General features: G+C 46.0%; 1 protein-coding gene across 2 annotated transcripts in view; it reads left to right on the top strand.

Moving 5' to 3' along the window:
* The window catches only part of CDCP1 (CUB domain containing protein 1), a 96,035-nt gene that overhangs the window by 42,379 nt on the left and 36,681 nt on the right, over window positions 1-16,975 (top strand). For both annotated transcript variants that reach the window (XM_040353149.1, XM_040353148.1), the window contains exon 3: window positions 6,629-6,982. In XM_040353149.1, the coding sequence (XP_040209083.1) occupies window positions 6,629-6,982 (354 nt within the window). The remainder of the gene's footprint in view (window positions 1-6,628; window positions 6,983-16,975) is intronic.

The raw sequence follows: 16,975 nt of genomic DNA, 5'->3' as shown, positions 1-16,975 counted from the left end.
ATGCCCATGCACCTTGCACACATGTTGATTGGGGACAAGGCCTCTTCCCCACAACTACTAGGACACTAGGTAGATTCCAGGATCAGGGTGGACTTTCTACCTTTCAGAAAATGACCATCACTAGTATTTCTGCCCTCACGTATTTACTTTGAACATGCTTTTAGCAGCATTTAAGATCTGTATTCAGCACTCCCATACTGAAGCTGAATTATATTTTAAGGGCTTCAAGAAAGCCATTGTCACCTTGTTAAATACCTAGTGCTTGTTGAATCTGATGCTCTTCAGATTAGCATAAACCATGCCCACATGTTTATATGCCTAATAAATGCACTAAAGCCTATTACCCTGATGGAGTGGCCTTAAAAAGACCTTTCAGTGGTGAGGGTTCCATACTACCTCTTAACCACTACAAATCGGACAGCTTTGTGATTTAAAGTGGAGGTTCACCCGAATATATGACTTTTTTCCCCTTAGATGGATGCTCGTTTTTGTCTAGGGGAATCGGCTAGATGTTTTAAAATATGAGCCGTACTTACCGTTTACGAGATGCATCTTCTCCGTCGCTTCCAGGTATGGGCTGCGGGACTGGGCGTTCCTATGTTGATTGACAGTCTTCCGAGAGGCTTCCGACGGTCGCATCCATCGCGTCACGATTTTCCGAAAGAAGCCGAACGTCGGTGCGCAGTATAGAGCCGCACCAACGTTCGCTTCTTTCGGCTAATAGTGACGCGATGGATGCGACCGTCGGAAGCCTCTCGGAAGACTGTCAATCAAGAAGGAACGCCCGCTCCCGAAGACCCATACCCGGAAGCGACAAAGAAGATGCATCTCGAAAACGGTAAGTACGGCTCATATTTTAAAACAACTAGCCGATTCCCCTAGACAAAACGAGCAGGAATCTAAGGGGAAAAGATCAAAAAATAAATAAATGGGTGAACTCCCGCTTTAAAGTACAATTGAAACTCTTAGTTTTAATTTAGCTTAAAGCGGTAGTAAAGCGCTTCTTGTGGTTTATTTTTTTTTGGGGGGGGGTTTTCCCCCATACCTGAAAAGCAAAAGCCATAATGAGCTAGTATGCACCGCATACTAGCTCATTATGAAATACTTACCTTGGAACAAGGTTAGGGGAACTTACCTGGTCCACGCCGAGGGAGATGTCATCTTGCCTCGGCGTGTCTTCCGGGTATCGCCGCTCCATGCCGCGCATGTGCGCGGGAGACTTCTGTCCGGCAAGGTCCGGCAGCTGCTGGGCCTTTAGCCGAAGATCCCCGCTGCGTATGCGCCGCTGCAGTCAGCGGCGCATTGTGAGGGGAATATCTCCTAAACTGTACAGGTTTAGGAGACATTCTTTATACTTACAGGTAAGCCTTATTATAGGCTTACCTGTAAGTGAAAGTTGTAGTACAGAGTTTACTACCACTTTAATACATTCCAAGTGCACTAAAAAAATGGTGTTCAGTAGATTGCAATTTATTTTCTTTCTAAAGCAGCTACAACCTGAGTGGAAAAGCCTGCCAGCTGACTGCAGCTGCATAGTGGGACTTTGCTCTCTGTGTGGAAGCAGAGGTCTCTCTGCAGAGTTGAGTTGGGATGTGCAGAGGTCTGACATGCTGCTACTCAGTCAGACCTTTAGCTGTGCAGTAAGCAAAGCTCATTCTCCCTGCTGATTAGAGAGTTCTGAGTTCTGGTACTGAATCAGCAGGGAGTGTGTCCGACCTCTGCAAATTAGATTTTCTTTCCCACAGAGAGCAAGGTTTTACTATGGATAGGGTTGCCACCTGTACGGGATTGACCTGAACGGCCTGAGTTTCACAAATTATGCCCAGGTTTCTGTCCACCTGAAACCTGGGCACAACCTATCTCCAGTCACGTCAGGTAAATCTGCCTGTCCTGGAGTCAGCAACTCGGACCCGGTCGGCAGATTCCTGTCAGCTGCGCCTTTTTGTCCCTCTGCCGGGCGCAGGCCTTGTAAATATGCACCACTGTTTGAGCTACAGAGGTGCTGAGAAGAGGAGTTTCATGAGCTAGAGTTGGTTATTTTACGAACAGCAAATCCACTTTCCACTGCAAGTGCACTTATTTTTATTATTTTTATTATTACTATTTATTTGGGAAGCGCGCATATACCACCGGTCGGTGGTGCCAAAGCGCTTTGTGACAAAATAGCCCGGATGTTCTGGCGTGGGGGACATAATTAAAAGAGAAGGGAGAAGAAAAAAAAAAAAGAAATCAGCGAAGAAAAATTGGCCTAGGATTGAAATGCTTGGCAGAATAGCCAGGTCTTCAGCTTCTTCCTGAACGCACATAGGCTTCGGGAGATGCGAATGTTAAGCGGGATTTGGTTCCAGAGAGTCGCCCCCGCGGAGCCAATCCATTTTCCTCCTATAGAAATTAGCCTGTCAGTATTGCCAATGAGTAGAGCTTTGTCGGCTGAGCGAAGACAGCGTCTAGGTATATAGTGTGGAGTCAGATCTGATAGGAACTGTGGGCCCAGCTGGTGGTAGCCCCTGTAGATCAGACAGAGGATTTTAAAATTGACCCGTTTTGTAACAGGGAGCCAGTGAAGTTCTTTGAGCACAGGGCTGATATGGTCTTGCTTTTGGAGATTGTAGATAAGCCTGGCTGCTTGATTCTGCACCAGCTGCAGTTTCTTAGACCATTTCATTGGAATGCCTAGTAGGACTCCATTTGAATAGTCAAGGCGAGAAATAATTAGTGCCTGGACTAAGTCTTTCCTCTGGTCTTGGGTCAGGAGATGTTTTGCCTTGCGGATAAGTCGTAGAAAATGGGAGGCTCTCGAAACCGATTGTCTAACCTGGGGAATCATACTTAGTTTTTCGTCCAGGATAACCCCCAGGACCGTCACCTTATCTTTCGGATTAGGTGTCAAGCCCAACTCAGTGGGCCAATTTTGAAGAAAGTCAGTCTTGCCTTTTCCAACTATCATGACCTCCGTTTTGTTACCATTGAGGCACAGTTTGTTGATGGTCATCCAGTGGTAAATGTCGCGCAGACAATTGGCCAATCTTAAGGGCATGTCAGGGTAAGTTAGATCATCGGCTACCAACTGGACGTCGTCCGCGTACAAATGGAACCAGAGACCATGTTTAGCAATAATGTCGGGTAAAGGCCTAAGATAAATGTTGAAGAGAATGGGGGACAGGGCTGATCCCTGAGGGACCCCATTCTCCACTGTGGTAATCGGGGATAGAAAAGAGCCCATCTTAACTTGGTGGGTGCGAGCTGTTAAAAAATCACGGAACCAAGCAAGGGCGGTATCTCCCAGCCCGAAAGAGGACTCGAGTCTGGAAAGCAGATGGAGTGATTCCACGGTGTCAAAGCTGCAGACAGGTCGAGCAGTACCAGGGCTGCCGACCCGCCCGCATCCACCACGTTAAGGAGCTTCTCTCGAGTGGACAAAGCTACCAGCTCGGGTTCCCCTCCCAGGGCGGAAGCCCGACTGTAGATCATGGAAGAGCAGGGCCATCCTCACAATGATTTGAAGCTGGAGAAGAGCCACTCTTTCGATAACACTAGCTAAAAAAAATGAGAAGCTGAAATGGGTCGGAAGTTGTAGTGTCGGTCGAGCCAAGCCCGGCTTTTTTTAGAAGTGGAGTCAGAAAGCCGTGTTTTAGAGTTGTTGGAACAATCCCATGATGGAGTGAACGGTTGACTAGGTAGCGTAAATCATCAATAATGGTGTGTAAGTTCTCCTGGATGAGCCAAGCAGGGCAGACTTCTCCGGGGTAGTAAGTAGTTTTTAATTTCAAAATCAAGGCTTCCAGGTCGTGGGTCTTTACCAATTCGAAACTAAAAAGTTTTTTTGGGCAGTGATTCGTGTTTAAGAGGGGCTTGAGTGGGGAGCCTAAAAGAGTTGTTGGCACATTGCGTGAGGAGTCTTGATACTTTGCTCGAGAATCCCAACGAGATGTTGTTACATAGCTCTTGGGATGGCACAATGTGTGGCTGGAATCTTTTAGGGGCACAAAGTTCCTTCATAACTTTGAACAATTCAGATTGCTTGTTGTTTGCGTTCCTAATCTGTGTCTGGAGGAATGTTCGTTTTGCTGAACGAATACTTTTAGCATAGCTTTTACTAACAATTTTATATGCCGCAAGATCTTTGGTAGATCTGGTTTTAAGCCATTTTCTTTCTGACGACGGCAGATGGTTTTATTGAGATGGAGAGAGTCGTTATTACCAGGGTCTAGATTTTGTAAGTCTAGGTCTGTTGTTATGGATAGTCAGAGGAGCTAGGATGTTAAGTGTAGTAGTTAGTTTTTGTTCGAATAGTGAAATAGCCTTTTCCAGCGAGTTTGTGTCCCGTTCTGAGTCGTCCAGCAATGGCTTCTTTGCGGTCCAGGCGGTTTGACAAAAAGTGCTGTTTTTGATAAGGTTCGGGAAAATGAATATGTGGTAATCTTTTTCAGATTTCGACTAGGGGGGCCTGAAGGTCATTGGTTTTTTTGACAATAGGGGAGCGTGGGACAAATTCGGGAAATTTGCAGCTCACCATTTTATGGTCAGACCAGGGGATGTCGGTGATAGTGAGATCCTCATAGGTGCAGTTTAATGTGAATAAGACGTCAAGCTGATGGCCTTTTTCTTATGTGTGGGTCCATTGACGAGTTGGGAAAAACCAAGTTCCGTCATATCCTGTAGAAGGAGGTTGGCGTTGGAGGCCGAGGGACAATCCAGCCAATAGTTTAGATCGCCTTGGACTATAATCCTGTCGGCCAGGGTTAGTGCCTGTAGAATGTAGGCGTTGAAGTCTGCAATAAAAGTGGCATCTCCTAAACCTGGAGGGTGGTAAATGGTAAGGAGGAGGACACTGTTGTTATCGATCAGGCATCGGGTAGCCAGCGCTTCAAAGGAGGAAGCATAGGGGATGGACAGTTCGGTACATGCAATGGATTGGTCGAAAATGACTGCGACCCCGCCACCCCTGCGGGAGCCTGGGCGGTTTTTAGTGATAATGTTGTAACCCTCTGGTAGCATGTCATCCAAAAGGGCCGGGTAGTCGGCTTTGAACCATGTTTCGGTGATAGATATAATATGAGGATGCAACCGAGAAACTAAAGATTCTATGTCGTGTCGGTTTTTCCCGGCCTGATCGTACGTTAAGGTGTGCTAGATGTAAGAGATCGACTGATTTTGGGATGACTCTCCGTTACTTGTTTGTGTCATAGTGGGGCATTTAACTTTCCCTATGCCTTCAGAGGCACAGAGGGTGGAGATGTGCAAGGGTAGTAGGTTGCAGCTGTGAGATCTGAGGGGGACATGCAAGGAAAATTAAAAAACAGCATTTTTAGCTTGTACATGATTAGATATAAAATCAGCAGAGCTTCCCCTCATTTCAGAGTCTACACCCCTCAGATTTATAGCGACTGAACTTCCTAATGTGCACTTTATAGTGCAAAGTGGATTTGCTTTTAATAAAAAAACCCCTTAGTGCTCTGGTCTTTGGCCAGCCAAATGTTCCGGGGCTGAAGTGGTTAATTGATGTTATAGTGCAGGGATATGCAATTAGCGGACCTCCAGCTGTTGCAAAACTTACAAGTCCCCATCATGCTTCTGACTCTGGTGTCATGCTGTCAGAGTCTTGCTATGCCTCATGGGAATTGTAGTTCTGCAACAGCTGGAGGTCCGCTAATTGCATATCCCCGTTATAGTGCAACGGTTTGTCGTGAACTCCATCAAATGTTCGTGTTTGATTACACCTTGTTTTCCTCTACTTTTTGTTATGTTGTATATTGGAAATTCTTTTTTTATACAAATTGTCAATAAAAAAATAAAAAGGAAAAAGAGAATCTGATGCAGCAGTCTGAACCTAGCCTGAAACAAGCATTTTCAAAGATCCTAAGAGTTCCTAATAAAGACTCTTAGTGAGGGTTCAGTTCACAACTGGCGATTTGGGATCGTGGGCAGAATCACTGCAATTCCATATTGCACGGCATTAGTGCCAAAACGCACCATGCGTGTTTTGGGTGCCATTCATTAAACACGGTGCGGTTTTGCCATGATTGTCGTGGAAAACCATATTGCATGACGCTTGTTGCCCAAAAGAAGCTTCTTCTCCTGTTTGGATAACAAGCTTCACACAATGCTGATTGCCACATGATTTATTGTGGCAAAACTGTGCCACATATGAGGTGCCATTAAAAATGATTGTCACCTAAACACATGTGGCACAATCCCAATTCGCCAGATGTGAACGGGGCCTAACAGCTTTAGAGGCATATGCTGTGTGTTTACATCAGGATGCTGGCAGACTGGCAAGATCTGATTTCCACAGCTCTTGAACACAATTTTCTCAAATACCTATAGCTACAGAGGTGATTGTAGGACTTGTAAAGTGTTTTATTTGCTTGTGCAGATTTAATGATGTGTGTTCAGTGTGTTTTTTGTATGCTAGTCTGAACCCACCTGAGCTATCGTGTGGGAAGGCAGTCACTGTAGGCCAGGAATGTCCGAACACTCCTAAGCTCATCCCTATTCAGAATGTGCAAATAATGTAGTATGCATAGTGTGGGCACAAGATAATTTTTAATATTGTATATTGGTATTCAGTTATAGTCTACATTTATTGTTTTTTTTGTTCTCTTTTTTTTTTTTTTTTTTCTTCTAGATTGTGATTATGGTGCTTGTCCTTTAAATGTAAGCCTGCTACCTTCAAGTTTAAATAGTTTAAATCGGACATTTTTTTGGCACATATCAGCCATCCGAAGCAATGGTCTTGTACTTGGCTTCCCTAATCCATGGCTTCAACAGATCCATCCATCAGATAATTGTCCAGACCTATTACATTTCAAGATCAGCACTTTCTCAGGTGACGTACCCGTCAACATTGGAACCTTCTGCAGGAATGGGACTGTCTCTCGAATTAAAGTCCATGAAAGAGGTGTTGTTGCTCTAAGTCTGCCTTGGACCCAGAGTATTAAAGACCCCGTGTTCAGTGTGGCGAACCGATCCTCCATCCAAAGTATGTTTTATCTTTAAATAATAATTTGGGGTACCCTTTTGTAATAATTTCAAATTAAGAGGTTTGTATCAGGCAGAATACATGATTTTAAGGGCACATTCAGATGGGCGATTAAGCCTCAGTGCAGAGCCACTGCAGATGCATGTGCATCCACCTCCTGAGCTGTGTGCAGGCAGCCCATAAAGTCTATGGTCTATGACAGGGATAAGCAATTAGAGGACCTCCAGATGTTGCCAAACTACAAGTCCCATGAGGCATAGCGAGACTCTGACAGCATTAAGCATGACACCTAGAGGCAGAGGCATGATGGGACTTGTAGTTTGGCAACAGCTGGAGGTCCACTAATTGCTTATCCCTGGTCTATGAACATAGACCATAGAAGAAGTGGATGCACACACTGGCTACATAGACACAATTGCATTAAAGTTTAACATGTGGGCAAGAAAGGGTACACAGATCCAAAAGCAGATTCTCTGCGTTGAAGATGGGCTCAATTATCCATCTGAATGAGCCCTAAATTGTTATTTCTCTTTTGCCCATGGATGGACACAGCATCCTTATATTCTTGACTGTAGGGTTATGTTCCGTCTATTAGTGATTGATAAAAAACTTTATAGCCAGGGTCGCCAACCCATCAATCACGATCAAGCCGACAAGTAAATTCCCCCAGATTCCACCGCTCTTTTTACTAGCAGAGTGAAGGTGATTGGCAGCACAGTGCTGGATGGAGGGCAGAAGCACAGAAGCTTCTTAAGTTAACTTTGCGAGTTAGCCAGCAGGGGATTGGTTGCTAGGAGATGGTCCTAGCAACCAATCGCCTGCTTATTGACATGAAGGCCTTATGTGATCGGGCAGCGGAAGACATCAGGCTGCGGCGGGCATTGGGGTATCGGGTAGAGGCTCCTGTGTCTTCTCCTACTCCCTCCTCCTCGCTTCTACTGTCTGTCTCCTCGCCGCCTCCTCTCTATTAACATTCTATAAAGAAGTGAGCTGCCATCTACATAATAGAAAGCCTGTGAATGTGATGTATCTGGATTTTGCAAAGGCATTTGATACAGTTGCCCACAGTTGTTTACTTAACAAACTGAGGTCTGTTGGAATGGACCATGGGGTATGTACCTGGATTGAAATCTGGCTACAGGGGCGGAAATGGCGAGTACTCGGAATAGTTCAGTGTGGTAAGTAGGGTCCCCCAAAGATCAATTTATTTATAAACAATATACTGTAGAGCAGCCCTCAAAATTTCCTCTAGCTGCTCGCATTCATTTTCATCCGATTTCCCCCCCCCCCCACATAGGGAAGAGCAGAGATCTAACAGGGTGGTCCCTGTCATCTGCCGGCTCAGCAGGGATCAACCGCTGAGCAGATGAGACATGTACGGATCCTCACAGGATCCGTACATGTGAAAGGGGCCTTATATGTTTTCTTTATCGTACATCACGGGACACAGAGCGGCATTCATTACTATATGGGTTATATGGAGTACCTTCAGGTGTAGACACTGGCAATCTCAAACAGGAAATGCCCCTCCCTATATAACCCCCTCCCATAGGAGGAGTACCTCAGTTTTTTCCGCCAGTGTCTTAGGTGTTAGTCATGGTTTAGCTTGCCTCCACATCCTTGGGATTAGGTGAGCTAACCGGTTCTGTCCAAAAAAGCCTCAGCGCTAAAGTGGTCAGTAACCGGACCCCAAACCCTTGGGGTATAGCCCATAATGCTTTTCTTTTTAGAGAGCTGGACCCTGGGCCCAGAACTTAGAAACCTTTGGGTGCCTAATGTTTCTGTTGCCAGAGTGCTATATGGGCCCAGGACAGTGGATCCTTCATAGGAACCCAGGGCCTGAAGGTCTAGACATCCCCACCGAGATGGGGGAAGATTGGGCCTCTTGCTTGGCAAAGTCCTGCGGCATGGAGCAGGTAAGTGAGGGGAAAACTTGCGGAACTTGGTTCTTAGCAGGTTTTTTCTGGGGGGTCACAGGGGACATGCCTAAAGTTATGCACTGCATCTGGCAACTAGTCACATATCATAAAGATAGGATGGCTCTATATGTATTATTCCCCATAAGATGTGACCTCCCTTGTAGTGTTGGAAAAGCATTGAGTGGGGCCTGTGTTATATAAAAATATATGTGTGTGTCAGAGAGCTGTGCTTACCTGCAAGCCTCCAGGCGATGCTCCATTCAGTCTTCCTCCTCATGGCCTGCAAAGCAGGCAAAACGCTGACCTCCTCATGGTTCCAGGCTGCAGGCTGCAGTTTGCTGGAGCAGAGAGGTCCCTTCCTCCCAACCCCACCCCCCCCCTGTCGGGAGGGGCATTTCCTGTTTGAGATTGCTGGGGGGGAAGGGCGGGTCAGTGGCTTAAGGAAGGGGCGGCCCTTCCTTGTTTGTTCCATATAGCTCATTCAATACTTTGGAACTGAGGAGGAAAGACCAGAACGGCAAGCACGGGGCGCCGAGGACACACAGTGGCCAGAAAGAATATTGCAGTCTTCAGAAAGACTGTTTTCAAGCCTAGGAATAGGCTGTTTCTTTTCCATCTCATAGTTTTTCTTGCAATACTACTCAGGGGGACAGAATGTTTTTTCTTTCCTAGATTTGAAAAAAAAAAAAAAAAAAAAAAAGATTTTTTTTTGAAAAAAAAAAAAAAAAAAAAAAAGTGTCATCTAGGGGAGAGGAAGCATTTTTTTATCCCCCAAAACAGGTGTTTGGGCATTTAACTATTTATAAGTCCCAGGTACCAATAAGTAGCAGGTGTACCTCGGTATTGTACCATGGCATCAAAAAACAAGGGTACAAGAGGTGGGGATTCCCCCAGAGAGTCTGAGGTCTCGGACAAAGCTATGCCGCTGCTTTCCCCACAGGGAGCCTTGGGGCCATCGGGATCTGGGGCTGGAGCTGACGCGGGTCAGTCCAACCCTAAGATGGTCACGGAGGAGGTATTACTCACCTCTTTAAAAGAGATGCAGAAAAGCATGGGTAAAATGATAGCCGCAGCTATGCGGGGCAGTAAGCGGAATAGATCTCCGTCGCCCGAGCGCGGACCCTCAGAAGAGGAGGTCCTTTCCTCAGGGGAATTGGACGACCTCTTGGACAAGGACCAAGTAGGTTCAGGGATCGAGGATCCGGATACAGAGGAGTCTGGGGCAGTCTCCCTGAGGGAGAGCTGGTGGATTCAAGGATTGTCGGACTGGTCCATAGGGCATTCAACTTGCCAGTACCAGATCTCCAGGTATCGACGGTTTCAGCTTTGGGCTCACTGAGGGCGCCTCAAAGCAATGCTGTGTTTCCGATCCATCCTCTATTAGAGGGAGTTTTGTTCCAAGATTGGAACAAGCCAGATAAGATCTTCTTACCACCTAAGAAGTTCTCTGTCCTATATCCTATGGAAGAAAAATTTTCCAAAAGATGGGCTACTCCTGCAGTGGACGCAGCCATCTCATGTGTTAACAAATCGTTAACATGCCCTGTAGAAAACATACAGGTGTTCAAGGATCCAGTTGATAAGCGCTTGGAAGCACTACTTAAGAACTCCTTCACTACTGCAGGGGCAGTAGTACAGCCAGCTGTGGCTGCGATTGGGGTCGCTCAAGCATTATCGGATCAATTTAAGCAGATGCTTAAACTTATTCCTGCCCAGCAGGCAGAAGAATTTTCGGATGTCCCTAAGGCCATATGTTTTACGGTAGACGCAATCAAGGATTCTATCCAGCAAGCGTCACGTTTATCGTTATCCCTTATCCATATGAGAAGACTCTTATGGTTAAAAAGCTGGGAGGCTGAGCCCCCCATGCAAGAAGCTCCTGGTAGGGTTCCCCTTCCATGGAGGACGACTCTTCGGAGAAGACCTAGATAAATACATTCAGACCATTTCAAACGGCAAGAGTACTCTCTTGCCAACTAAGAAGAAGGTTCAGGGGCCTGCGTTTAAACGACAGTATTCCCCTGGGCAGGGGCCCTCTAATGCCAAGCAGTATCGACGGCCTCCTGCAAAAGCAAACTTCGGCTTCAACAGCAAATCACAAGGACAGGCTGTTAGAGGCAAAAGGCAGTGGTTTCGCAAACCAGCAAAACCAGCCCCCAAGCCAACCTTATGAAGGGGCGCCCCCACCCACGAAGGTGGGGGGAAGGCTGCGACTCTTTTCAGAGATTTGGGAAGCCAGCATTCCCGACGAGTGGGTACGGTCTTCCGTGGCCACAGGCTACAAATTAGATTTCCTAAGGTTTCCTCCTCCTCATTTCCAGAAGTCGAGGATTCCAAACGATCCGGAAAAGGGAGCCGCATTAAGATCGGCATTAGATCATCTACTTTCCCAGGAAGTAATAGTAGAGGTACCAGTCCTGGAACAGGGGCTGGGTTTCTACTCCAACCTATTCATCATCCCAAAATCCAATGGAGATGTCAGGCCAATTTTGGACCTAAAGATGGTAAATGCATATCTAAAGATCCGCTCATTTCGGATGGAATCCGTGCGGTCAGCAGCTGCCACACTCCAGAAGGACGACTTCATGGCGTCCATAGACATAAAGGATGCCTACCTTCATGTTCCAACAGCCACATCAAAGATATCTACGCTTCATGGTGGCTTCGCGTCACTTCCAATTCGTGGCGCTTCCCTTCGGGTTGGCTACGGCCCCCCGGGTGTTCACGAAGGTCCTAGCTCCGATCCTAGCCAAGCTAAGGATCCAAGGGGTCACGATCCTAGCATACCTGGACGACCTCCTAGTCATAGACCACTCGTCTCCCGGCTTGGAGCGAGCAGTGGCCCTCACGGTCCAATACCTCGAGAGGTTCGGCTGGGTCCTAAATCGAGAAAAGTCAGCTTTCCAGCCCACAAGGCAGTTGGAATATCTCGGCATGAGATTAGACACAGAACAACAAGGAGTGTTCCTACCTCTGAGGAAGGTAAAAGCCATCAAGGAATTAATCCTACTGGTTCTAAGCACTCGCATCCTACAGGCAGCCATCCTGTCAGCATGGAGCAGAAGGCCACAGGCCTTGGATATCCCGTTGCCGCTCTTATCAAGAGTCCGACAAAGTCTGTGTTGGTGGTTAGACCCTCAGAATCTACTGAAGGGGAAGTCTTTCAGCCCAGTGGCTTGGAAGATAGTGACCACAGATGCCAGCCTGATGGGCTGGGGAGCAATTTTGGATGGTTGCACTCGCCAAGGTACTTGGGCAAAGCCAGAGAAGCAGTTGCCCATCAACATCTTGGAGCTCAGAGCTGCTCGACTAGCCCTCAGGGCTTGGACGTCAAAATTGCAGGGGTTCCCGGTGAGAATTCAATCAGACAATGCCACGGCCGTGGCATACATAAATCACCAAGGGGGAACCAGGAGTCAAGCCGCTCAGAGAGAGGTGAGCTTGATTCTCCTATGGGCAGAGGCGCATGTGCCCTGCATATCGGCAATATTCATTCCAGGAGTGGACAACTTTCAGGCGGACTTCTTAAGCCGCCAGACTCTATGGCCGGGGGAATGGTCTCTGCATCCACAAGTCTTTCAAGCACTCTGCCAAAGATGGGGAGTGCCGGACGTGGATATCATGGCATCGAGACTCAACAAGAAACTAGACAGGTTTATATCCCGCTCAAGGGATCCGATGGCCTGCGGAACCGATGCGTTGGTTTGCCCTTGGCATCAGTTCAAACTTCTTTATGCGTTTCCCCCGCTCCAGTTACTACCCCGCCTGCTGCGCAGGATCCGGGTGGAACACATACCAGTCATCCTGGTAGCTCCAGCATGGCCCAGAAGGGCATGGTACTCACTCATCCTAAAGATGGTAGTGGGAGACCCTTGGACTCTTCCTCTACGGCCAGACCTGCTATCGCAAGGTCCGATCCTCCACCCTGCCTTACGGCATCTAAATTTGACGGCCTGGAAGCTGAATCCCTGATTCTCAGGGGTAGAGGTCTGTCTCAGAAAGTAGTCTCTACCCTAATCAGAGCAGGAAACCGGTCTCTAGGGTGATTTATTACAGGGTCTGGAAGGCCTATGTAGGCTGGTGTGAGTCCAAGCGATGGCTTTCTCGCAAATTTACCATCGATAGAGTATTAAGTTTTCTCCAGCTAGGAGTGGATAAAGGATTGGCATTAAGCACAATCAAAGGACAGATTTCTGCTCTGTCAGTGTGGTTTCAGCGGCCGCTGGCCACCCACTCGCTGGTTAAGACCTTCCTTCAAGGGGTCTTACGTATTAGACCTCCAGTTAAATCCCCGCTTTGTCCGTGGGATTTAAATCTTGTTCTGTCAAGTTTACAGAAACAACCGTTTGAGCCGTTGGCTGAAATTCCTTTGGTTCTACTGACAAGGAAGTTAGTATTTTTGGTTGCCATAGTTTCCGCAAGAAGAGTTTCGGAGCTAGCGGCCTTATCCTGTAAGGAACCATATCTTGTTTTTCATAAGGACAGGGTCGTTCCTCCGCCCTCATCCTTCCTACCGAAGGTCATATCCAGTTTTCATTTGAACCAGGATTTGGTATTACCATCCTTCTTCCCTAAACCTACTTCCAGAAAGGAAGGGTTGCTGCATACCTTGGATATTGTCAGGGCCATGAAGGCCTATCTTAAAGCTACAAAGAAGATCCGGAAAACAGATGTGCTGTTCATTCTACCGGATGGGCCCAAGAAGGGGCAGGCAGCTGCAAAGTCCACCATTTCTAGGTGGATTAAGCAATTAATCACTCAGGCCTACGGCTTGAAAGGGTTGCCTCCTCCAGTATCATTAAAGGCTCATTCTACTAGAGCCATGGGCGCCTCCTGGGCAGCACACCACCAGATCTCTATGGCTCAAGTTTGCAAGGCGGCAACCTGGTCTTCTGTCCACACGTTTACAAAATTCTACAAGTTGGACGTAAGAAGGAATACTGATACTGCCTTCGGGCAGGCAGTGCTGCAGGCTGCAGTTTGAGACCCTCGGATTCCGGGGGCTCCTCTTTTTTGAGTTAAATTTAAAATTTAAAATTATTTTTCTCAACTAAGTTGGATTTATTATGATTTGAGTATATCTCTAAATTAAATCCTTTTGTCTTGGAGATGTTCTCCCTCCCCTCATTGTAAGCATTGCTTTGGGACATCCCATATAGTAATGAATGCCGCTCTGTGTCCCGTGATGTACGATAAAGAAAAAGAGATTTTTAATACAGCTTACCTGTAAAATCTTTTTCTTGGAGTACATCACGGGACACAGAGCTCCCACCCCTCTTTTTTGAGGACCATTTTGGGAGGCATACTGCTTGCTACAAAACTGAGGTACTCCTCCTATGGGAGGGGGTTATATAGGGAGGGGCATTTCCTGTTTGAGATTGCCAGTGTCTACACCTGAAGGTACTCCATATAACCCATATAGTAATGAATGCCGCTCTGTGTCCCGTGATGTACTCCAAGAAAAAGATTTTACAGGTAAGCTGTATTAAAAATCTCTTTTTTGGCCGGGCCTCTGGCCTCCAGGTGAATAAACACAAATCAATCACCATAAATGTTCTCCCCTTTATAGCTGGTCTCTCGACTACAGGATCTGTTTTCATTTGCCTGGAGGTCCGATTATATCCTATACCTTGGGATTCGATTGACATCCTTGTAAAGTCAATTACCTGCCTTTTATATAAGAAGTTGGAAAAGGACATTAAGAGATGGCCAGGGGCATGATCTGTTCTGGCTGGGTAGGTTTCATTCCATAAAAATTACTTTTTCCCCATATACTATTTCTGCTCCCTACCCAATGCAGTAGGACAATCAGATGTAACTACATTTCAGTCTAAACTCGTATGCTATGCGTGGGGAGAGAAGGGTCACAGGCTTTCGAAACAAGTGTATGCCCCTAAAATGGTGGGAGGTCTGGGTCTCTCCCCATCTGACCCGTTACTATCAGGCTGCAAAGGTCACTCAACTGTCTGCTGTCTATGCCCGATCCGAAAAACCAGATTGGATAATGATTGAAAGGAAGGCTGTTAACAAGGTCCTCCCGGATTAATTCAAATGGCAACCAACAAGGCGCAGGGTGCTTATTTTTAGCTCCAACTTTTTCTAACTCTATGGCAGTCTGGGATAGAGAGCATAACGATCACAAACTAGCCCCCCCCCCTTTTATCCCTTAACTAATCTTTTCAATAATCCTGCTTTCCCCCTTGATCAGGATCCCAAGACTTTTTTTTTCTGTTGGCTAAATAAAGGCTTATTTAGCAGGACACCTCGCAGGCCCATTCACATTGGCTCATGGTTGCTCTAAGCTTAAAATGCCATCATCTATCTGTGACTAAAGACCCTAAAGTCACCTCCTATGACACATGGTGTGCACAAGAGGCAGGGCATAGGGAGGTATATCTATTATCTATCGGTTGCTGCTCAACTCCCAGATAAATTTTCCTACATGCGGGTGTTGGACTTGGATCTTGCCTCTGACAATGATGTTGAACGTTGCCATTCGTCCTTCCATCTAGCCTATAAGGGTGTGTTGAATATTTCTCTAGTGGAAGCTAATGTCAAAGTTATGACCCCATTGTACATAGTTCCTCTCAGCTTGTCGAGGCTTTATCCGTATACTTCACCCCTGTGCTTCTGAGGATGTCAAGTATTGGGCAGTATGTATCATATATGGTGGGAGTGTTTTGAGGTTGCAAGGCTTCTGGAACAGGGTTTTTTCTCTAATACGGAATGTTGCAGAGGTTCTGGTTCCCCCAGTAGCCTCCTTTGCTTTGTTGAATGAACCTGTTGAACTTCAGTGAGCATCAGCCCCCTCATACTTACCTGAGCCCCATTTCAATCCAGCAATGTTGCACAGGAGACTCGGCTGTCCGGGACTCTCCCTTCTGATTGGCTGAGACACATAGTCAGGTTGAAAAAAGACACAAGTCCATTCAGTTCAACCAAAAAAAAAATATCATACAATCCCTTATACCCAATTCTATACCCACAGTTGAGTAAGGAAAAAAAAAAACACAGCAGAGCACGATCCAATTTGCTACAGCAGGGAAAAAAAAATCCTTCCTGATCCCCCGAGAGGCAATCGGATATTCCCCAGATCAACTTTACCTATAAATGTTAGTACCCAGTTATATTACGTACATTTAAAAAATAATCCAGGCCTGCCTTAAAGCAATCTACTGAGCAGACCAGAACCTCCTCCTGAGTGAGTCTATTCCACATTTTCACAGCTCTTACTGTTAAGAAAACTTTCCGTATTTGAAGGGGGAAATCTCTTTTCCTCTAGACGTAATGAGTGCCCCCTTGTCCTTTGTGTTGACCGTAAAGTGAATAACTCAACACCAAGTTCAGTATATGGACCCCTTATATATTTGTACATCACATGGGTGATAATAATGGGGGATTTTAACTACCCAGAAATTGACTGGATTAATGGCACTTCTGGGACAGTTAAAGGACAAAAATTTAAAAACCTATTGCAGGACAATTTTATGGTGCAGTTTATTGAGGCCCCAACTAGGAATGATGCCCTGTTGGACCTGATAATCTCAAACCATGCAGAGCTTATTACTAATGTTCAGATAAAGGAACACCTAGGTAGCAGTGATCATAACATGATTTCATTTAATGTTAACTATAAGCAAGAAATACATTCAGGAAATATTAAAACACTAAATTTTAAGAGAGCAAATTTTCCAAGGATGAGGGCTGCTCTCCAGGACTTGGACTGGGAGGGACTATTGGCACAGCTGAACACAGAACAGAAATGGGAATTCTTCAAAAAGACTGTGTGGAACCTCACTGCAAAGTATGTTCCCATGGGCAATACGTTTAAAAGGCTAAAAATAAAACCTATGTGGCTCACGGTCAAAGTTAAAAAAGCTATAAACAATAAGAAAGTAGCTTTTAAAAAATATAAAAATGAAGGAACACTAGTGTTGTTTAAATGTTACAAAGAATATAACAGGATATGCAAAAAGGAAATCAAGGATGCAAAAATTCAAAACGAACGACAGATTGCAAAAGATAGTAGGACAAACCCCAAAAAATTCTTTAAATATATTAATAGTAAAAAGGT

The sequence above is a fragment of the Rana temporaria genome, chromosome 5, assembly GCF_905171775.1.
Source record: "Rana temporaria chromosome 5, aRanTem1.1, whole genome shotgun sequence".
Lineage (NCBI taxonomy): Eukaryota > Metazoa > Chordata > Amphibia > Anura > Ranidae > Rana > Rana temporaria.
This window is presented reverse-complemented; position numbering and strand designations above follow the sequence as displayed.